General features: G+C 41.5%; 1 protein-coding gene across 7 annotated transcripts in view; it reads right to left on the bottom strand.

Annotated features, from left to right (window-relative positions):
- MTA3 (metastasis associated 1 family member 3) overlaps window positions 1-23,538 on the bottom strand; it is a 262,904-nt gene that overhangs the window by 128,215 nt on the left and 111,151 nt on the right. For all 7 annotated transcript variants that reach the window (XR_010599913.1, XR_256380.5, XR_256379.5 and 4 more), the window contains exon 8: window positions 12,390-12,489. Coding sequence is in view for 4 of the 7 variants with exons in the window: in XM_065589544.1 (XP_065445616.1) it covers window positions 12,390-12,489 (100 nt within the window). In the remaining 3 variants the exon portion in view is untranslated. The remainder of the gene's footprint in view (window positions 1-12,389; window positions 12,490-23,538) is intronic.

Raw genomic sequence — 23,538 nt, 5'->3', positions numbered from 1 at the left:
TTGCCCTCCGCTGGACTCTTTCCAATTTTTCCACATCCTCCGTGCAGTGTGGGGCCCAAAAGTGGACACAGTATTCTAGATGAGGCCTCACCAATGTCGAATAAAGGGGAACAATCACGTTCCTCTATCTGCTGGCAATGCCCCTACTTATACAGCCCAAAATGCCGTTAGCCTTCTTGGCAACAAGAGCACACTGTTGACTCATATCCAGCTTCTCGTCCACTGTGACCCCTAGGTCCTTTTCTGCAGAACTGCTACCTAGCCATTTGGTCCCTAGTCTGTAGCAGTGCATGGGATTCTTCCGTCCTAAGTGCAGGACTCTGCACTTGTCCTTGTTGAACCTCATCAGGGTTTTTTGGACCAATCCTCTAATTTGTCTAGGTCCCTCTGTATCCGATCCCTACCCTCTAGTGTATCTACCACGCCTCCTAGTTTAGTGTCATCTGCAAACTTGCTGAGAGTGCAGTCCACACCATCCTCCAGATCATTAATAAAGATATTAAACAAAACCGGCCCCAGGACCGACCCTTGGGGCACTCCGCTTGAAACCGGCTGCCAACTAGACATGGAGCCATTGATCACTACCCGTTGAGCCCGACGATCTAGCCAGCTTTCTATCCACCTTACAGTCCATTCATCCAGCCCATACTTCTTTAACTTGGCGGCAAGAATACTGTGGGAGACCGTATCAAAAGCTTTGCTAAAGTCAAGGAATAACACATCCACTGCTTTCCCCTCATCCACAGAGCCAGTTATCTCCTCATAGAAGGCAATTAGGTTAGTCAGGCATGACTTGCCCTTGGTGAATCCATGCTGACTGTTCCTGATCACTTTCCTCTCCTCTAAGTGCTTCAAAATTGATTCCTTGAGGACCTGCTTCATGATTTTTCCAGGGACTGAGGTGAGGCTGACTGACCTGTAGTTCCCCGGATCCTCCTCCTTCCCTTTTTTAAAGATGGGCACTACATTAGCCTTTTTCCAGTCATCCGGGACCTCCCCCGATCGCCATGAGTTTTCAAAAATAATGGCTAATGGCTCTGCAATCTCATCCACCAACTTCTTTAGCACCCTCGGATGCAGCGCATCCGGCCCCATGGACTTGTGCACGTCCAGTTTTTCTAAATAGTCCCGAACCACTTCTTTCTCCACAGAGGGCTGGTCACCTTCTCCCCATACTGCCCAGTGCAGCAGTCTGGGAGCTGACCTTGTTCGTGAAGACAGAGGCAAAAAAAGTATTGAGTACATTAGCTTTTTCCACATCCTCGGTCACTAGGTTGCCTCCCTCCTTCATTAAGGGGCCCACGCTTTCCTTGACTTTCTTCTTGTTGCTAACTTACCTGAAGAAACCCTTCTTGTTACTCTTAACATCTCTTGCTAGCTGCAACTCCAAGTGTTATTTGGCCTTCCTGATTTCACTCCTGCATGCCTGAGCAATATTTTTATACTCCTCCCTGGTCATTTGTCCAGTCTTCCACTTCTTGTAAGCTTCTTTTTTGCGTTTAAGATCAGCAAGGATTTCACTGTTTAGCCAAGCTGGTCGCCTGCCAGATTTACTATTCTTTCTACACGTCGGGATGGTTTGTTCTTGCAACCGCAATAAGGATTCTTTAAAATACAGCCAGCTCTCCTGGATCCCTTTGCCCTTCATGTTATTCTCCCAGGGGATCCTGCCCATCTGTTCCCTGAGGGAGTCAAAGTCTGCTTTTCTGAAGTCCAAGGTCCGTATTCTGCTGCTCTCCTTTCTTCCTTGTGTCAGGATCCTGAACTCGACCATCTCATGGTCACTGCCTCCCAGGTTCCCATCCACTTTTGCTTCCCCTACTAATTCTTCCCTGTTTGTGAGCAGCAGGTCAAGAAAAGCTCTTCCCCTAGTTGGTTCCTTGACCAACATACCCAAAAATACAAGAAGTCTCCTTGAAGTCCACTGAGAATACTGCCATGCAGATTTAATTTATCTAGGTGGTACTTAGACACTACAGCAGCAGCTCGCAAATGGTCGGTTGGGACCCGAAAGTAGGTCATGACCCCCATTTTAATGGGGTCACCACGACCAGCATTAGATTTGCTGGGACCCAGAGCTGAAGCCCAAGCTCCACCCCTACCCAGAGTGGTGGGGCTCGGGCTCTGGCCCCCTCTACTCTACCCGGGAAGACAGGCCTCAGGATAAGGCTCTCCTCCCACCCGGGGTCATGTAGTAATTTTGTTGTAAGAAGGGGGTCGTGGTGCAATGAAGTTTGAGAACCACTGCACTACAGTGATGAAAACTACAGAGGACAGTAAGATAAACAGCCCCCACATAAGGAAAAAAGCGATCTGAAAAGTCTTACATTATATATTCTTGTTTACCTAAAAAGTAGAGTTCCAATCAATCATTCTTATGCCAGCTAACAGCCTTTAGTAAAATAAATAGTCAATAGATTCGTAGCAGGATAGATATGTAGAATTATGGATGTATTATTTTCAAGTAAAATATCTGAACAACAGTTTCTTTCACTTACTTTCCTTTCCAAGCCCAGACTTGAAGATTCTGCATTTCATGGCCATCTAAAAGTGTGGAAGAAATGTCACCATCCCAAGTAAAGGGATTTGTTGGAGAGCAAAGAAGAAAGTGGAATTTCCAAATATTCTTTCAGTTCTAATTTAAGTTTGCACATAATGAGCAACTAATATGGATCTAAACTTTATTGATTTATTTATTTATTTTTTAAAGAAGCAGCTGCAAGTCATCTTTTTGTCACAGGACCAAAGTTCACTAAAGTTGTCACTAACAACACATTCTCCTGCAACTAAGTATTTGCAACCAAACCTGTTGTAACCTATTCTCAACAACATGCTACAACAAGTCTTACTGGAACTAAGGAGCCCCAAGGAAGGATAAAGTCAAAGCACCTTTCTAAGACTTTTCATTTGATACAAGATGACTAAATACTCACTATTCCACTTCCATTAAGAAAAAAAAAAATTATAAAAAAAAAAAAAAAAATCAAAGTTAAGCAAGCATAGGTTATAAAGCCCAGTTGGCTACAAGAGTGGAATTCAGACTCACTAGCCATAGCTTAGAAATTATGTTTCAGTGTCTTGGGAAGCATATTGACAACAGTGCTACAAGCCAATTCATAACACTAGAAGTAACACTGAGGGGTAAATACACGATAATGAGGTCCAGTCTAACCTGTTTGCTTAAACAGCTGGTCAAATACCCACAGGAAAGAAAGAAAGGGAAGAAAGAAAGATTTAAATATAGTCTTTTCCACTAACATAGCAACATGTTACAAAATAATCACTAAATATGTTGGATTCTAAAAGAAGCTGTTTATTACATGAAGACAAGCTTAAACTACAAGGCATGTCACTAGATGTGAAATTAGATATGCCTTTGCTCACTTTAATCTTTATGACCCTAAATACTACCTTGATTAGCCTAATTTTCTTAGTTAAATTTTGCAATAATCTCAATATGATCTATTCCAGTATTATATAATTCTTCCTACTCCAACTATTTTTTTTCCAGAACATGAGAATAAGCAGCACCATATTTTCCTCCAACAAAACTGAATAGTATAGGAATTGGTCACAATATCTATGAGCGCTCAAAAAACAAGCTAATTACTGTACTCTAGCAAGGAAGTTGTATAATCCAGCAATTGAAGGAGTAGTTATTCCAATTATTTTGCATCCAGCCAATGCACTAAATTTGATGCTCTATCTTCACATCAGTACCGGCACAAGAGCGAGAGTTGGTTCATGGTTTTCACCACATTTATACACAACCTCAGGCGTATATCAGGGATGCAGTCTTACCCTGGCACTACTCTGTCAAGCTACTGTGTGGATTTCAGGACTTGCCACTCCAAATATCAGAATCAAGGTTGGTCAAGGCAAGTTTATAGCCAAGACTTAGCCAAGACTATGCCAACGACGCTACCTTGCTTTAGAGAAGTCAGAATTTCAGTCCCACTTTCCAAGGTCTCCAAGACACCACCCACACTATGGGGTTGAACATCTCATGGCAGAAGACCAAGATCTAGAACGTGGGGGCTAGGCCACTAGAACTCCAAATGCAGGGGGAGCCAAGTACTGTGGAGAACATGGAGTAGTTCTTCTACCTAGGCTGTAGAGTTCAAATGGTCACAAACCAGACATTTTTTTGATGAAGAGGCCTTGCAACCTCCTGCATAAAGTCCTGGTCTTGCATATGGATGCAAAAACATCTTTGCGCTCAGACAAAGTTCAGGATATATCAAACTAGTGTACTACATGTGCTGCTATATGGGTCAGAAACCTGGACCCTCTTACTTGGAGTGGCAAGAGGCATTCCATATGTGCTGCCAGTGCCAAATCCTAAGAATGTAGTGGTTTGACTTTGTGTGAATGTCAATCTCAGATCTGGCATTCTTTTAGCTGCCCATTATATTGAAAAGCGACATTGCGTACTCTTCAGTCATGTCTCCAGGATGGACAAACATCACAGCACACTGTGCTCCCAAACTCTCCAACACGTGAAGAGGAGCAAGCCCTGGCCCTACCTGGTACCACCCACAGGACTGCCCCACAGATTCATGGATTTGCAGGACTGAGCCAGATTTGGGTACTTCACTACACAAATGCCTGGTGTGACACCATTCACTGTGGTCACTCTGGATGGTGCTACAGTCCTTAGTAGACCATGCATGTTTGATGAATGCTCTTCAACGTATTCCCATTCTCCAATATATACCGCCTTTTCAAACAAAGTTTTTGATTCATCTATACCACAATCTTATAGCCCTGTTTCTACACATCCCAGTTGTGGTAAGTTTGGAGAGGGAGGAAGAAGAGAAAAACCTTCTGTCACTTCATGTTTGCCTCATTTTTAATCCTGACCTTTTATTTTGACTAGAGATGCAATTATCTTGCCAGGTATTAAGGTAACATGATAGGAATCAAGGCTCAAGATTAAATGGTCCCTTCTAAGAGCTGTATAAAGCATGTACTGAACATCACCCTACACACACAATGGCAAGGTCATTCTCCCTCACACCGCAGATTTTCTTTATTTCCCTAAATACCCTACACCAAAAGAAAAAGGAGCCAGATGAAACTAGAATCATGCCAGCAGAGATGAGTGTTTCAATTGTATCAGTGTGCCCCATGTTTCCTAAGGCACTCTCATTCACATCAGTAATGACACTCTATATACAACTCCACTTATGTACCAAATACTTAATTTGCAATACATAGTCCATGTTTGGAATGACCAAGTTTGGTCATTACTCCAAACATTCATAGAATTTTCAAGTGCTGATTTTTAAACATAAATCAGTCTTTAAGAGATCTTTTAACTCTAAAGCGTTCAGATGGCAAGTGCCAAAACAGTTTAAAGTAACATACAAGCAGTGAGTGGGACTCAATTAGGCATACAAGAAAAGCATTTCAGGATAAACTGTGCTAGAATTATTTGTTTGGTGACTGTGAAAGAGTGAAAGTCATAATAAAACAAATACAAATCAAAACTGGCCTTAACTACTTCGCTTAGTATTATATTCTATATGCTGGGAAACATGCCTTAACTTATAATAAATTTAGAGTTTACCCTGTTAAGTGTTGTCTGACAGAAGAATATCTGCACTGTACTTGATATGGGCAAGGAAATGCTATAATATTTGTTAAAAGCTACAGTATTTAATAAATTGCCTATACATTAGCACACATTCTTCAACAGTTCCACTGAGGATCCTACACTTTTGTTTTCAGTGACCGAAGATTATATATAATGCTAAACCAGAGATGCAAACTTCTCCTTGCCCAACAGTCTCATTGTTTTTGGACAGGTGAGGAAATGATCATTAGTTTTTTTCATTATCACCATCATAGTGAAGTGTATGAGAAGATTTTGTCTCTGGTATCTGACACTGTTAATGAAAAATTATGCAGGGTTGCACTAAACATTGTGAGGGCTTTTGTTAGTAAAAAGAAGAATACGGAGGCAACTGAATAGATAACTGCAATCTTCACTCAGATGGTCTCAAGAAATTGTTGTATCATGACATCACTAATAAGTGATGAGGAAGATGAGTAAAGAAATAACAAATGCGTCACAGATCCTCTTCACAGAACGTGTGCAATCAATAGTCTTTCTGACTCAGAGTCCCATATACACATGATCTCCAGGACCTTAAACCCATTACTGCGGAGGCAGCTGTACAGGTGCTGAAGGAGTAAAGACTCACTCTGAAAACCACAGCTGCTATTTTTTAGGGCAAGCTTGCCAGGCAGAACCTAAAGAAGGAATGAAGGGGCCAGATTTATTAAAATAAAAGTGTAGAAGAATATTTCCTCTTTCAAGAGAAAACACTGCTAAATATAAACACAGCAGAGCAGCATTAGTTCTGTAGTAGCTTCTAAGGACCACACTGCAGCCATCATGGACCTCAGCACTTAAACTGGTAGTCATCTCAGGGAATGCACCAGTGAGAGCTTGAGTGTTTGAAGCAGAACGGACTGGTGTGCTTACATGCTGATGCAAATTTGTAAAAACCCAAAGGTTTTAATGCAAAAGTCATTGCTTGGACCTCACTGCTATGAAGGAGGGAGGTTGAAATGAATATCTTTTTCATCTTCTTCTATGTAACCTCAAAGCTTATCTCTTTGGAAGTTTCCATAACAGGCTGTAATGAATTGGTTGGATTTTAAATCGGCAACAATTCTGAAAACAACAGAGATCATTGACTATTTAAACTATTTTCAGTTATTTATCTACATCAAACAAGATTCAGTTTGTTCACATTTTTTCAAAACATTTTTAATTTTTTTGTAAAGCTTCTTAGCTGAAAGTGAGATGTATGCTTATCAATTGCCCTGCCCATCTTCCCCTCACAAATGCTTCTTTCTAGACAACTCTGTATTAGAACTGGTATAATTCTTAGCTTACAAGTGAAGGATGACATCTTTAGGCAGCAATGTGATCTAGTGGGTAGGGCACTGAACTGGGACACAGACGGCTTAGGTTCTATTCCCAGCTGTGCCACTGGCCTGCTATCTGACCTTGAGTGAGTAATTTGACCTCTTTGTGTCTCAGTTTACCCTCCTATAAGTATGTTTGTACAGCACTTACTACAATGGGACACCATTCTCAGCTGAGGCTTCCAAGTGCTACTGCAATATAAATACCACGAATACTTTGCTACTTCTTATGAACAGTAGAGATCTTTCCCAGACTTTCAGTATGCTTTGGGAAGAGGCCTCTTCAAGTACTACTGGTGGCAGGATCTGCTTGATTAATTTAACCTGCAAAAAGCAATGCGTTCCTTTGATTCACTTTCTTCTATATAGTGTACTTTATTATTTAGCGCTGAACTTACATTCGCCCTGACTACAAATTGCCTTGAGAAGTCACTGTAATGGATAAAATTAGTATTGTGCTATCTTAAGACACATAGTAATCCGATCAGTCAAAGCAAAGAATTTTGGAGTTAAACTACTGCCTTATTACTTATTCATCCTGACAAAGAATAAAACAAGCAACCTGAAAGATTGAAACTAACAGCATATGTAATGCTGTGGAAGGCTGATCTACCTGTTCAGATTTAAATTTCAACACTCGTGGAAAGCACAGATTGCACTTCTGCCAAGCAGCTGCTCAATCAGAATCCATCTCACTGATGAGTGACAACTGAGTGAGCAAATGGTAGTCTTGATCTTGTTCTTTTAATGTTAATTTTCAGGAAAAGGTTTGGTCAGATTTAGCTACCTAACCACTGATTTGTTTGTTGTATTTATATATTGGTTACAAAGGTACTTTGAAGCAACTGAAGAAATAACTGCATTCTTCACTCAGCTGCTCTGAAGCAATTACTGGATGCTGAGGCAAGCTCCACGAGTAATGCCTTTGCTTTTTTTCCTATAGCCCCACCCCCTGCTCAAGTAGACTCCTATATTATGGTAGGTGGGTGGGGTTGGCAAGGGCAGAAGCAGCCTGAAAAGGCTGCAGTAGGCCTAAGACCACCAAAAGAGGGAAAGATCACATCTGTTTTCGTCTGCTTTCTCCAAGGATCTGAGCAGTCTGGGGACCAGAGGGAGAAACACCCATGCTGGGATTCACCATAGACGAAGGCCAATCAGATGGAAAGAAGAATTTGGGACCTCCCCCAGATAGGAACCTCAGGACTGGGAGGCAGAGGGGGAACACCTCTCTCCAGGAAGATGGTGATAGTATCTTCCAGCTGTAATTTAATAGTATCTTAAAAGTCTTAGGGCCCGATATGCTCCAGCCCCCAGCTCGCAAAATGAGACACTTCACATGTAAAATTCAAGGGCAGTAACTCTCTTTATTCTTTGTTACTTTCAAGAAACATCTTAGAATATATTTTGTCTTCTGATTTACTAAAGTAATACAGATGCTTTGGAGATAATTCCACCATCAGAAGCCAGCAGAGCAATTCTGTCTACCTAGCTTAGGTTTCACTAAAATGCCTATCTCCATCTAGCTAAGCACTGTACAAGAGTTATCAGGCAGGGGGAAAAAACAACAAAAAAGCCTTTTGGGTTTCCCATCTTCTTCCTCAAGGCTTTTACTCCTCAGATTGCAATATTTACAACCGAAAAAACAAAATTAACTGGTCTCTCTCTCAGCCACACATCTCAAGCCTGCAGTGACAGGGTGTGTAATCCCCCTGGCTCTAAGGCATCCTCCCCTTCCAGCATCCTAGCTGTTAACCGTATAGTTTCCTGTCTTCTAGAAGTGGAGTCTAATCAATCTGCAGTTTCCAACCTTGCCTCTTTACTAACCCCTGTGCGTTTAGATGGGGAAGTGTGAAGATAACCCTGACTTGCCCATAATCTGGTAGGACCTCGGCACCTTGTCCAATCACTCACAATCCACCCAAAATTATAACCCTTGCTCTTGTTTACAGAAATCTTCTTTAAATCACTGCCTAGCAACACAACCAATTAGGAATACAGCAAACACATGGGAGCTTAAGGCACTGCTATATCACCGTTAATTAAACGTGAGGTGCAGTGACTAACTGCTATTAAGAACACATTCAGTGCAATGTACAAAGGATTATATACTCACATCACATCACTTCCAAGTGATAATGAAATACACCACAACCTTTGCTAATGAATGTATCAACTTTAAGTGCTGCTCAAAACATGTTCACCAATTAACAATGGAATGTGACAGAAATGATATTATGAGGAGGAATGTGTCTTTTCCTAACTTAGGAGGGAAAAAAGCATGTGCACTGACAAGGAGAAAAGGAGAAGGATTTAAAAATGCTAAGAGAGCAGACAGTGAAAACGAACAAATAATATCGTAGCTCCTCTGGTGTCTTATTATAAGACACATCTTATATTATGTGTAATGGAAGTTAATGGATCATTCCTAAGGCACAAACTTTCATACCACCACTTGAACACTAAATCTATCCATTTAGTGGCATGATTGCAATATGTACTTTTAAACTATAAACAGAATTATTGTAGGGAACAATTTACAGCATTAACCACTGAACTGTATAGTAAGAAAGATCTAAATTCTGTGGGACTTACAGAAAATTCTCAATCCAATAAAATGTTAAAGATAAAAAATTAATAAAATGAGTACAAACACCAAACTAGTAAATTATTCCATAGGAAAATATAGTGTAAATAATGTAAAGTGAATGAAATATTTCACTGAAGTAACTTCAGAAAGTGTGAAACAAAAAGATAAGACAGTATCTTTAAGAGTTATTTACAGCATAAGTATTACTCAAGATATTAAATTATATCTTAGAACACTACAATTTCCTTTACTATGTTACAGTAGTCTAGACTCAGATAATTTCCTTTTTAATTGATCATAATATCTGAGAACTGAGTATGGTGAAACATTTTTCAAATTACAACCAATACAGTTGATCTAAATCAAGTATTTACAATAATGAACCCCCCATTAGTGACTTTGGGATATAAATGTTACCTTATTTTAGCCAAATAACTAGAATTGCTGTCTCAGTACACTTTCATTATATTGTTATTTATGCTACTGTTCCCGATCCCCTCAAGCAGAATGCACATACAGGGGCATGTAGCATTGTAGTAGTAGCTGTGTCTATACAGTAAGTTTTTTGAGTATTATATTTAAGATATAGACTCTTATAGGATTGTTAATATGTGGAATTTCCTAAGTAAAATGTTTACCTGTGGAATAAAATGCTTCCAAATTTCGTTTGTGTTTGGTTTTGATGTCTATTAGAATACCACATAAGTATAAGGTATACAAGAAAGGACAATATGATCAGTAGTGTATTATTTTTATAAAGTTCAATTAGCTTCTAGTACAGTGTAAATGAAATTACTATTACTTGACAGATTTCATAACTGTGAGTCTTCTTTTGCATGTTTTCGAGTGTACGTTATCCACTCTGCAGTTCAAGTTCTCACATTTACCAGACTATATATTTAATAACATACTGTTGGATTTTACGATGATATACTATGGGGCAAAGCCAGTCCCTTGACTTCCATGACTGCACTGGTCTAATGCAATTCACTACCCAAGAGGTGGGAGGACTGAATTTCAGGGAGCTACAGGGAGCGCAAAGGAGAGAAATCGGGTGAAGTCGATAAGTCACAGTTAATATGAAATAAGAAAATGTATGAGAAAAACAGTCAGATCACAAACAGAGATTGAGAAAATATGAAGTGACAACCAAATTTGAAAGAAAATGCAAGGGAAAGTGCTTTAAGAACAATCACGTATTCCAGTTGAGCAGGTAGGTGATCTATGCTGGTGGGAGTTACTCATTGGGAACATTAGAGATGAGAACTAAAAAACAAATACAAAAAAAACTTTGTGGCGTTAAAATATTTCCATTAATACAACATGGCTGAAATCAATAAATTTGCAATACGTGTTGAATTGAGCCATGTTGTATTAATGAAAATATGTATTTGTAATGTCCCTCCATTGAAACGATCATGTTATCAAAGCCAATTTATTAAACATCCCTTTGAAAAGTAGCTGTTTTGTCTTTTATCTAGACAAGAAGATAGAAAAGAACAGGATTGCCTAGAAGATAGAAAAGAACTGGCTGTCAAAATAGTCAAACACACTATTAGTATGGCTTAGTACATATACAGTGCTTTTCATCTGCAAAGCATTATACAAGCATTAACGAATTAATCCTCACAACACACCTCTGTGCTGTGTAGGTTAAAAAGTCTTACTTTACTAGCAAAATAGGAAGAAAAAACATGTAAAGGGAAATGGTATAGAACAGCAAGACTTACAGCTGATGGCTCCACCTTCACAATGTATCATCTCTGAAAGCTTCTCTCCTTACCGTAGTCAACAGGAATAATTTAAAGGTACTTTTAGAATATGTGTGCATGTATGTGATGAGTATATCTAACTACCTACCTACATATATATAAACAAACATCCATATAGCTAAATAGATTTCCTTTTCCAAAGTTCTCCCAATTAGAGCATTTAAATTGATCCATCACTTCCATATCCACTTCTTATAATATTTGAGGAAATGAGGACACCTGGAGAGGTAGCTTGGAGCTGTGTTCCACTGTCGCAAAACGTGTGAGGCTCTGGAGACAGCAGGAAAGGGGTGCATACTGGCATAGTGCTAGAGAATGATGGATTATGGAGTCTGGGGACAAAAGGCACTGAGGGTCATAGAGAAGGAGTAGGAACTGGCAAAAAGCATGCTGGGTAGGGCTCTAAATGAGATGGGATAATAATGAGTGCCTAAAGCATGCCGTAGCTGTTCACAGCCATAATTTTTATTTTTTAAGGGAGTCGATATTTTGGAAATATAATGTTTTGGGGGCTACACAGACTCTATTGAAACACACATTCAATCTTAACCTTTTTAAACAAAAATGTAATAATAGTATCAAGTGAAACACTCACCTCAATTATTTTTCTGAAAGCAAGAGGCAATGTGGTAAAAAAAGCACTCTCTCTTTATGTCACAAGGGTTTTGGTGAGCTAATTAGCCTAAAGCTGTTTTTTCTCTCTCACTGCTTTTGGTTTGTACAAGGTGATAAAAACACACAGCTTGAATTTTACCGATTCTCATTCATATTTATCAGACACAAACATTGATATGATTTTAAAAAGTAACTGGATAGTTCAAAATCTACAAATAACAAATGTGGTAAGAATGTACTTTTAGGGTCTGATCCTGCTCCCACTGAAGCCAGTCGGCACTGTACTACTAACTTCAGTGTGAGGAACAGCAGGGTCTTAATTATGTACAGTATCTGCATGAGTTTACTCCTTACTATATCAGATATCTTGTGACCACTTATCTGCTGGAAAGCAGACCTGAAGCACTATGGTTTGCTGAATTCCTACCATCTGCAAAACAGTACAATTATAGCATTTTTAGCAAACCTCTTACCAGTGTGATGTCTCGGGAAGCAGCAGCTGCACTCATGTGTAAACTAGGTTGCCTGACAGAACTACTACAGTCTAAAGCTCGAGCAAATGTACCAACCGCACTGGGGGAGGAAAAAGAAAAAAGATGGATAAATTAAATTAACACATTTATTTATTATTTTATTAAAAGATGATTTATCAGCACATAAATTAATCACTTGCAAAATAAAAGACATTCTGTAGCGCTGAGATTACAATTTTAAACATTTTTCCGACCTTTAATAATGAAAGACAGCAAAGTCATGATTTCTGTTTCAAACAAGTTTCTAAGTAGATTTCTGTTTCAAACAATAGTGTACTAAGTACAAAAACAATTCACCATTTTAATAGTATGAGAACTGAAGATAATCTTATTTAAGGGCAATCAGACAAAATCCACAACTGTTCCAATGTGCTGATTTCCTCATTACTGTCAACTCACGGGCCCTGGTTAGCTTGGATTTTTTTAATTACTTTTTTTTTTTTTAATCAAACTCTAAACAGTGCTAGACAAGTAAGCAAATATCACAGGATGAAATGTCACAGTGCTACTCAGATGGTTTTACAGTCATCTCACAGGTAAGATGCAAAAGGAAATTAACATTTCATCCACTTTAGTAATATGTGCTTAATGCTTCCATTAGATAGGCAACAAGGGGCCATCAGCTTGCAGCCACCTAAAATCTATATTTTCCACCCAAGATTTTAGGTAATAAGCTGAATGCCCCTCTTAGCCTGGCTAATGGAAGCTTTTAGCATTGTTCACATGGTCAGAATTTAAGCATGCCTGACAGTGCACGACAGGGTAAAGGTAAGTGCATGTGATATTCCAGAAGAAATCCTTAGCACAAGGGTCAAGGACTGGTTATATCACAATACAACAGGGTATGGGGCATCAATGAAAGAGGGCAGGGTTAAGGTTGCAGGCCAGGGCTGGCGTGTACTTTAACTCTGTATTTTCTGTTTTTACAGATTTAAGTATAATACATTTGACGCTCCGACAGAGTATGAGCTCTTATTCTGCATTAACGGTGCTGAGCACTAAATTCCCCTCGTTTTTGAGGAAGATGTGGTGAAAAGGAGGGCATGACAGGGTCACCTGAGAGCATAGAAAGGAAGGCTTCTTCTAACATGTCGCTGCCTCTCAGCTAACAGCTCTGCCCTCATCCTCAGCCCTCCATGCCCTAGTAGGGTTGGAGGGGCCATGCGCAGGAAAGAAGATGGTAACGAATGGACTGCGACACTCACATCTGTTCAGGTTATACCAGGATTTTCCATTTCAGTAAGTGTGAAAAAGTTCTACACCAGTCTTTTGGGCAGGGTGGATAAAAAACAATTATTTAAATTATATTTTTTAATGTTGTAATTTATAAGAAGTTTTCCTTTTTAAAAATAAACCTATTTAAAATGAAATCTGAATTTAATGCAAAATATGGGAAAGCTTACCGTTAATATAATCTCTTAAAATATTTAAACAACAAATAAATATACTAAATTCACAAGCCTCTATCAAAAACTTGGCGTTAAAAGCTACTTCTCTATATAAAGAAAGAATCAGGGGGAAACATCTAGCATCTAACATGTAGGGGACTTAGGGGCTGCTCAATTTAGTGCAAGAGATTGGCAAAGTCATCACAGGTACTGGCACCCAGTCTCTGATCCAGGAGACAACATCATGTATCTCATCAGGACATGCACTCAGCCCACCTAGGTCATCTCATACTCCTAATTTCATTGCTTCTCCCTACCTGGGCTCTGATTGGCTCAGTTCTCAAATTATGAATATTTATGACTCCAGCCATTATGGAAACTTTTACTCTCCAGCTCATGGAAAAACATTGATTTTCCCAGTAACTACCTGCCCTTGCTTTTGGATGGGTCTGGGCACTTCAAGTAAATGACCCTGATCTTCTCCTTGCACATGTACACAGACAAAAATACAAAGAGAAATCCATTAATTTCTCAACTGCCTCCTTCTCTATCTCTAAACAAATAAAGCACTGTAGTGCAAAAAGCATGTGGGTTACACAACTAACCGTCCAAGACTTCTAGTTCTTTTGTTTTCCTGGAGGTAGGAGTGGGGAATTAAATAATAAAGGAGAACGAGCAGAGTGTGCAATTGGAAACAAGCAACCATGGCTGCAGGCTGTATATAAGACCCTATTTGGGAATATTCCTATATCCCTCGATGAAAAAGGAACACATGGCAAATGTAAACAGTACAGCAAAGAGATACAGGACTTGGTTGTCAGAATGAAACATTATGAAAAATGCTCTTCAGAAAGCAATGCCTTTTTTGCGACCAGGGGCTGCTAACAGGGAGTTTCACAAGGGAGTTCTCCAGGTGAAGGAGGAGCAATACAGCATCCTTTTGGGGTAAGTGACTGTCTGTAGTGTGTGTTTGTTTGTGTTTGAGGGTTACTTGCTGTGTGCTGAGCTTGTGTTTGTCAGTCTGTTTGTTTGTTTTGGTTGTTTGAAGGACCGTGTGCTGTGGCTGGCAGTTGGAAGGTTTGAAAGCTAGAAGCCTCTGGTAAGTGGCTGAGCCTTCAGCAGTGGGCGGGGCATTCATACAGGCCAGGGCTTTATAAAGCAGCGCACAAGCGACCAGGGAGCTTTGCGAACAGGGGCCGCTAACAGGGAGTTTCACAAGGGAGTTTGGAAGGGGAGCAGGAAGGGGGCGAGGGTCCCTTGCTGGTTCCATCTGTGTTTCTCTTGATTCCCCTTAATACCTATAAAGCAACTACATTCATAACTTTTTGCTTAAACAACCCTTTCAGCTGACAGGGGGCTGCAGACGGGAGTTTGACAGAGGGAGGCTTACGATGGTTAGGAAGACCCGCAACACCTGTGCCAGCACTGCTACTGTCTCCTCCACCTGTGCCTGTAGCCAGACAGAGTGCCTAAGCATGGATGCCTCTACCCAGATCCTGGTGTGGTTTTGCAAAGACTGTAACTTGCAATTTCCACTTACTGATATCCAGGCTGGGGGGACCATCCAATGTGAGAGGTGCCTGCTGGTGGAATCTCTCAGGCAGCAGGTGGGAGAGCTACAGGAGGAGGTGGCTAGGTTGAGGAGCATCCGTATCCACGAGCAATTCCTCGACAGTGTCCATGTGGAGACAGCTGAGGTAGCTGTCCCAGTACACAGGACTGCTGATACACCACTGGTGGAGGAGGAGATGGCTCAGGGTGGACACTGGCAGCTGGTTACTTCTGGCAGCGGGCAGCGCTCCACCCTTGCTCCGAACCCTCCTGCCGTGGTTATAGGTAACCGTTATGCTCTTCTTGATACAGGAAAGAAGGAATCACTCCCTACAGTAAAGGAGGAGAAGCCTCGTACCCCTAAGGCTGGAAAGTCTGCTGCCACCACTGCGAATAGGAAACGTAGGGTAGTGGTGGTCGGAGACTCTCTGCTGAGGGGGACGGAGGCGCCCATCTGTCGCCCTGACATTTCATCTCGGGAGGTATGCTGCCTGCCGGGGGCCCGTATCAGAGACGTTACGGAGGCATTGTCGAGGATTATCCAGCCCTCTGACTACTACCCCATGCTACTCATCCATGTGGGCACAAATGATACTGCGCGGTGTGACACTGAGCGGATCAAGAGTGACTACAGGGCTCTGGGAGTACGGGTGAAGGAGTTTGGAGCGCAGGTGGTATTCTCTTCAATTCTTCCTGTCAAAGGTAGGGGCCCGGGCAGAGACAGATGCATCATGGAGGTGAATGCCTGGCTGCGAAGATGGTGTCGCCAGGAGGGCTTTGGCTTCCTAGACCACGGGATGCTATTTGAGGAAGGACTGCTAGGCAGAGATGGCATTCACCTTTCGAGGAGAGGAAAGACCCTATTCGGCCACAGACTGGCTAACCTAGTGAGGAGGGCTTTAAACTAGGTTTGACGGGGACAGGTGAGCAAAGCCCACAGGTAAGTGGGGAATATGGAGACCGGGGAGATGGGTCGGAAACAAGAGGGAGTGTGGGCTATATTGGCAGAGAGAAAGGAGAGTCAGGACAAAACTGGGAGGAAAGATCAAACCAGTATCTTAGATGCCTATATACAAATGCGAGAAGTATGGGGAATAAGCAGGAAGAACTGGAAGTGCTAATAAATAAATACAACTATGACATTGTTGGCATCACTGAAACTTGGTGGGATAATACACATGATTGGAATGTTGGTGTGGATGGGTACAGCTTGCTCAGGAAGGATAGACAGGGGAAAAAGGGAGGAGGTGTTGCCTTATATATTAAAAATGTACACACTTGGACTGAGGTAGAGATGGACATAGGAGACGGAAGTGTTGAGAGTCTCTGGGTTAGGCTTAAAGGGGCAAAAAACAAGGGAGATGTCATGCTAGGAGTCTACTACAGGCCACCTAACCAGGGGGAAGAGGTGGATGAGGCTTTTTTCAAGCAACTAACAAAATCATCCAAAGCCCAAGATTTGGTGGTGATGGGGGACTTCAACTATCCGGATATATGTTGGGAAAATAACACAGCGGGGCACAGACTATCCAACAAATTCTTGGACTGCATTGGAGACAACTTTTTATTTCAGAAGGTTGAAAAAGCTACTAGGGGGGAAGCTGTTCTAGACTTGATTTTAACAAATAGGGAGGAACTCGTTGAGAATGTGAAAGTAGAAGGCAGCCTGGGTGAAAGTGATCATGAAATCATAGAGTTTGCAATTCTAACGAAGGGTAGAAGGGAGAACAGCAAAATAGAGACAATGGATTTCAGGAAGGCAGATTTTGGGAAGCTCAGAGAGCTGATAGGTAAGGTCCCATGGGAATCAAGACTGAGGGGAAAAACAACTGAGGAGAGTTGGCAGTTTTTCAAAGGGACACTATTAAGGGCCCAAAAGCAAGCTATTCCGCTTGTTAGGAAAGATAGAAAATGTGGCAAAAGACCACCTTGGCTTAACCAAGAGATCTTGCACGATCTAAAAAATAAAAAGGAGTCATATAAAAAATGGAAACTAGGACAGATTACAAAGGAGGAATATAGGCAAACAACACAGGAATGCAGGGGCAAGATTAGAAAGGCAAAGGCCCAAAATGAGCTCAAACTAGCTACGGGAATAAAAGGAAACAAGAAGACTTTTTATCAATACATTAGAAGCAAGAGGAAGACCAAAGACAGGGTAGGCCCACTGCTTAGTGAAGAGGGAGAAACAGTAACAGGAAACTTGGAAATGGCAGAGATGCTTAATGACTTCTTTGTTTCGGTCTTCACCGAGAAGTCTGAAGCAATGCCTAACATAGTGAATGCTAATGGGAAGGGGGTAGGTTTAGCGGATAAAATAAAAAAAGAACAAGTTAAAAATCACTTAGAAAAGTTAGATGCCTGAAAGTCACCCGGGCCTGATGAAATGCATCCTAGAATACTCAAGGAGCTAATAGAGGAGGTATCTGAGCCTCTAGCTATTATCTTTGGAAAGTCATGGGAGACGGGAGAGATTCCAGAAGACTGGAAAAGGGCAAATATAGTGCCCATCTATAAAAAGGGAAATAAAAACAACCCAGGTAACTACAGACCAGTTAGTTTAACTTCTGTGCCAGGGAAGATAATGGAGCAAGTAATTAAGGAAATCATCTGCAAACACTTGGAAGGTGGTAAGGTGATAGGGAACAGCCAGCATGGATTTGTGAAGAACAAATCATGTCAAACCAATCTGATAGCTTTCTTTGATAGAATAACGAGCCTTGTGGATAAGGGTGAAGCGGTGGATGTGGTATACCTAGACTTTAGTAAGGCATTTGATACGGTCTCGCATGATATTCTTATCGATAAACTAGGCAAATACAAATTAGATGGGGCTACTATAAGGTGGGTGCATAACTGGCTGGATAACCGTACTCAGAGAGTTGTTATTAACGGTTCCCAATCCTGCTGGAAAGGCGTAACGAGTGGGGTTCCGCAGGGGTCTGTTTTGGGACCGGCTCTGTTCAATATCTTCATCAACGACTTAGATATTGGCATAGAAAGTACGCTTATTAAGTTTGCGGATGATACCAAACTGGGAGGGATTGCAACTACTTTGGAGGACAGGGTCATAATTCAAAATGATCTGGACAAATTGGAGAAATGGTCTGAGTTAAACAGGATGAAGTTTAACAAAGACAAATGCAAAGTGCTCCACTTAGGAAGGAAAAATCAATTTCACACATACAGAATGGGAAAAGACGGTCTAGGAAGGAGTACGGCAGAAAGGGATCTAGGGGTTATAGTGGACCACAAGCTAAATATGAGTCAACAGTGTGATGCTGTTGCAAAAAAAGCAAACATGATTCTGGGATGCATTAACAGGTGTGTTGTGAGCAAGACACGAGAAGTCATTCTTCCGCTCTACTCTGCTCTGGTTAGGCCTCAGCTGGAGTATTGTGTCCAGTTCTGGGCGCCGCATTTTAAAAAAGATGTGGAGAAATTGGAAAGGGTCCAAAGAAGAGCAACAAGAATGATTAAAGGTCTTGAGAACATGACCTATGAAGGAAGGCTGAAAGAACTGGGTTTGTTTAGTTTGGAGAAGAGAAGACTGAGAGGGGACATGATAGCAGTTTACAGGTATCTAAAAGGGTGTCATGAGGAGGAGGGAGAGAACTTGTTCACCTTAGCCTCTAAGGATAGAACCAGAAACAATGGGTTTAAACTGCAGCAAGGGAGGTCTAGGTTGGACATTAGGAAAAAGTTCCTAACTGTCAGGGTGGTTAAACACTGGAATAAATTGCCTAGGGAGGTTGTGGAATCTCCGTCTCTGGAGATATTTAAGAGTAGGTTAGATAAATGTCTATCAGGGATGGTCTAGACAGTATTTGGTCCTGCCATGCGGGCAGGGGACTGGACTCGATGACCTCTCGAGGTCCCTTCCAGTCCTATAATCTATGATTCTATGATTCTATGATAAGATGATGATGTAGACATATCTGAACAATCTTGTTCAACTGGTTAGTAAACTTATTTTTGCACCATCCTTATGGACTGCCGACCACATCTTACTATGCTAGGAAATGATAATTTAGATTATTGCCAGAAATTTGGGTTTTGGGTGGATCACTTACTTATGAATTGCAAAATATTTATGTTCAAAATATAACTGGTATGCTAGTTTGTTGTGGGAGTATTTATCAATTACATTTTTACTGTTACTGCTAGACCTCTGAAATGGTTTTTCATTGATTAGTATAATCAAACATACTAGGGGAAGATTTCCTGTTTAAAATTAAGCTTTTATTAGGCATTATGAATTTTAACATTGAAAAAATGTGGTTTTTTTTTTCAAGCTGTTTGGTATGTTGCTAGAGATAAGGCTTTAAAAAGATTTAGATAAGCCTTATGGTTTATTATTTTTCCTGTAAAACCATTCAAGGTGAAGTAGCCTGTTAACACCCCTGTAGTCATAGGACAAAAAGGGGGATTAGTGGGTTAGACTGTTGTAATAAGCCATAAATCCAGGGTTTTTATTACGACCATGATTTTTAGTGTCGATCAAAGTTATGAATTTAAGCTCCTAGTAGGGATGTAAATACCATTTAAAAAGTTAACCATTTAAACAATTAAAAGTATTTCATTTAAACAGTTAACCAATTAAAGGGCTGGCTGGCCGGCCAGCATGGCTGGGGCTGGGGCCGCTCCGGCCGGCGCTGCTCTGGCCAGCGCGGGGCCATTGGGGTTGGCAGGCTGGCCAGCTGGCACGGGGCTGCTGGGGTTGGCCGGTCAGCCGGCACGGGGCTGCTGGGGCTGGCTGGCCTGGGGGTTAACGGTTAAGGCAGGTTCACCGGTAAGACTATGCTTACTGGTTAACATTTTACATCCCTAGCTCTTAGGCTCATCTTTTGAAGGTGTTGAGCAGGTTTCCTTTGAGGATGAGAACTGATACGTCAGGTATAGAGTATCACTTCACCTTGAATGGTCCCTTACAATACGTGCTAACTACTTAAACTAAACTATCTGTTCCACCTTGTATTTAGCTGTGACACTCCGAGTACCTTTCACAGACCTGAGGAAGAGATCCATGTAGCTGTAAAACATGTCTCTCTCACCAACAGAAGTTAGGTGGGTCATGGAATCTTGAGCAAAAAATCTTGAAGAATAATAGTTACAACAGGCTAGTAACTGTTTTTTCTTATTCAGGTCCCTGCTCATGTCCATTCACCCTCTCCCCTGGTTCTTGTCACACAGATAGAAAGCAGAAGACCAGAAGTCCGAAGTGCAGGCAATACGATGTTTATTGGGTTAGTTTCCAGCAAGTATGTATACCAGGGGTCTCAAACTCAAATGACCACGAGAGCCACATGAGGACTAGTGCATTGGCCCGAGAGCCGCATCACTGACACCCCCCCCTCGCTGCCCCGGCCCCGCCCCTACTCCACCCCTTCCATGAGGCCCCACCCCTACCCCGTCTCTTCTCCACCTCCTCCCCTGAGTGCGTGGCTCCCCGCTCCTCCCCCCTCCCTCCTGGAAAGTGCTAAGCACCACCAACAGCTGTTTGGCGGCTTGGCAGTGGGAAGCGCCTGGAGGTAGGCAGAAAAAAAAAGAAGAGTAATATAGTAGTATAGTATTAAAATATAGTATGCTATTAAAAGTCAATTTATTAACTTTTTTATTAACTTCTTTAACTGTAATGTGAAAAGTCAGTGCTAATTTTGACAGTTGTTTCATTTTTGGCCACTTAGCTGGCAGCGTTTTGCATCAACCAGAGCATCAATATTAGGTTTGATATCCTGAGACGAAACCAATCTCAGTGATGCTTTCAAATGTTCATCAGTGAGCCTTGACCTTAACACAGATTTGTTAATCTTCATGGAAGAGAAAAATTGTTTACATATATATGTACTTCCAAACATTGCCATTATCTTTGCGGAAGCAGAGAATAACATGGGAAATCTTTCTTGTGAAAGAAACCTGTAGAATTCCGGAATTCCAACATCTGTATACTTCTGCTTCAAAATGGTGTCACACTGAAGCTCCACTAACTCCATCTGCATTTCCTCTGCAACATAGACAATTTCAACAGCAAACGGCGTGGAAAAAAGTTGAAAATGTGGTTCAAGTGCCTTGAAATCTTTAAACCACACATCAAACTGTTTGTGTAAGTTAGAAATGATCTCTGTATATTCTTTCAAGGATTTGGGTTCAACTTTTCCTAAGGAATTCAGAGTCAAGAAATGAACCAATTTGCCAGCAGTCAGCTATTTCCCCCACAAAGTAAGCTTGACTTTGAATGACTTAACACTGTCATACATCTGTGTTATCACCTGTTTTCTATCCTGAAGTTTCAAGTTCAGTGCATTCAGGTGATCAGTTACATCTGTTAGAAAAGCAAGGTTGCAGATAAAAGTGGAATCATCAAGCTGTGGAACCTCCTTGTTTTTCATTTTCATGAAGGAATCAATCTCCTCTCTAAGTGCAAAAAAAACCACTTCAAAACATTTCCCATGACTCAGCCATCTAACTTGAGTGTGATACAGAAGTTCCCCATATTCGCTGTCCATACTTCCTAGAAAAGAAGTGAACTGTCTGTGATTCAGCCCTCATGCACGTATAAAATTAACAGTTTTAACAACTACATCCATAACTTCCTTCATTTGAAGACTTTTACTACACAGGGCTTCTTGGTGCAAAATACAACGTATACTGGTGAAGCTAATTCCTGGTATATTGAGGCTGTTCAGCTTGGTCTTCAATACTCCAAACACATCGTTTCCAGAGCACACTGATGGCGCACCATCCGTAGCCAGAGATACGAGTTTGTTCCATGGCAGCGCAGCTTTTTCAATGCACTCTTCCAGTCCTTGAAATATGTCACATCCCATTGTGGTACCCTTCAGTGACATTAAGTCTAGCAATTCTTCAGTTATAATCAAATTGCAATCCACACCTCTAATGAACACTACACACTGTGCGGTATCTGATACATCTGTATTCTCATCAAGAGCAATTGAAAATGCTTCGAAGTCTTTTGCCATTTGAATCAATTGTTTTTGCACATTATCAGCTAAATCCGTTATCCTGCAGGCAACTGTATTGGCAGACAAGCTTATGCCTTCAAAAACTTTCTTCCTATCAGGACATAAAATTTCGCTGGCCTTCATAAGACATTCTTTTACGAATAAGCCTTCTGTAAAAGGTCGTGATGATTTAGCTATCATTTCGCTTATCACAAAACTTGCTCTTACTGAATCTTCGCTAGACTTGTTAATCCCCGAAAAGAAATTTCTTTGCTTGGCAAATGCTGGTTTAAGTTGCTGAACTTTTTCCTCTCGGATTTTTCCAGTGAATGCATCATATTTTTCATGGTGCATCGTGTCGTAGTGCTGACGCACGTTATACTCCTTGGGAATAGCAATCGTTTGCTAACAAATAAGGCATTGAATTTTATCTTTTACCTCTGTGAAAAAATATAAATTCTCCCATTTGTCTTGAAAAACTCTCTTTTCTTCCATGAGTGTTCTTTTTTTCGACAAAGTCATTTCCAAGCGGTTTTAATAAAATATATACACTCAGTAAAGCCCCCCCTGCACTGGGCTGCACCACCACTCCACTCCTGCTCTGCCTCTTCCAGGGGTGGCAGGTTTGTAGAAATTTTGGTGGTGTCCAGAACCTGCCCTCCCCCAAACTCCGCCCCCACCTGCCTAAGGCTCTGGGAGGGAGTTTAGGTGGGGGAGGGAGACTGGGGTGCAGACTCTGGGATGGAGTTTGAGTGTTGGGTGCAGGCTCCGGGCTGGGGCAGGGGATGGGGCTGCAGGCTTTGGGATGGAGTTTTGGGATAGGAGAGGGTGCAGGGGTGAGGGCTGGGGATGAGGGGTTTGGGGCATTGGAGGGGCTCAGAACTAGGGCAGCCTGCCCAGTCCCACCCCTTAAAACTTACAATCATGTTCCATTTTGTGGGGTCGTGGGCCTTGGGTCTTTGTCCCACCTCTTTTGAACCCCAGGGGAGGGGTAAGGAGTGAGGTTGTGCTACGGTTAGGGGCAGGTATTTCTCTGGCCTTTTAGTGTTTTACCTTCCTCCCAACCACCACCACCCCACTTGCTCCTCCCGACTGGTTGCTTGACCTTATCTTGAGATAGGAGTTGAGGCAGTCTTCAAGTGAGTGCTCATATATTATACTCCCACCATGCCCAGTAACACTTTAACT

Source organism: Chrysemys picta, chromosome 3, assembly GCF_011386835.1.
Source record: "Chrysemys picta bellii isolate R12L10 chromosome 3, ASM1138683v2, whole genome shotgun sequence".
Taxonomy (NCBI): domain Eukaryota; kingdom Metazoa; phylum Chordata; order Testudines; family Emydidae; genus Chrysemys; species Chrysemys picta.
This window is presented reverse-complemented; position numbering and strand designations above follow the sequence as displayed.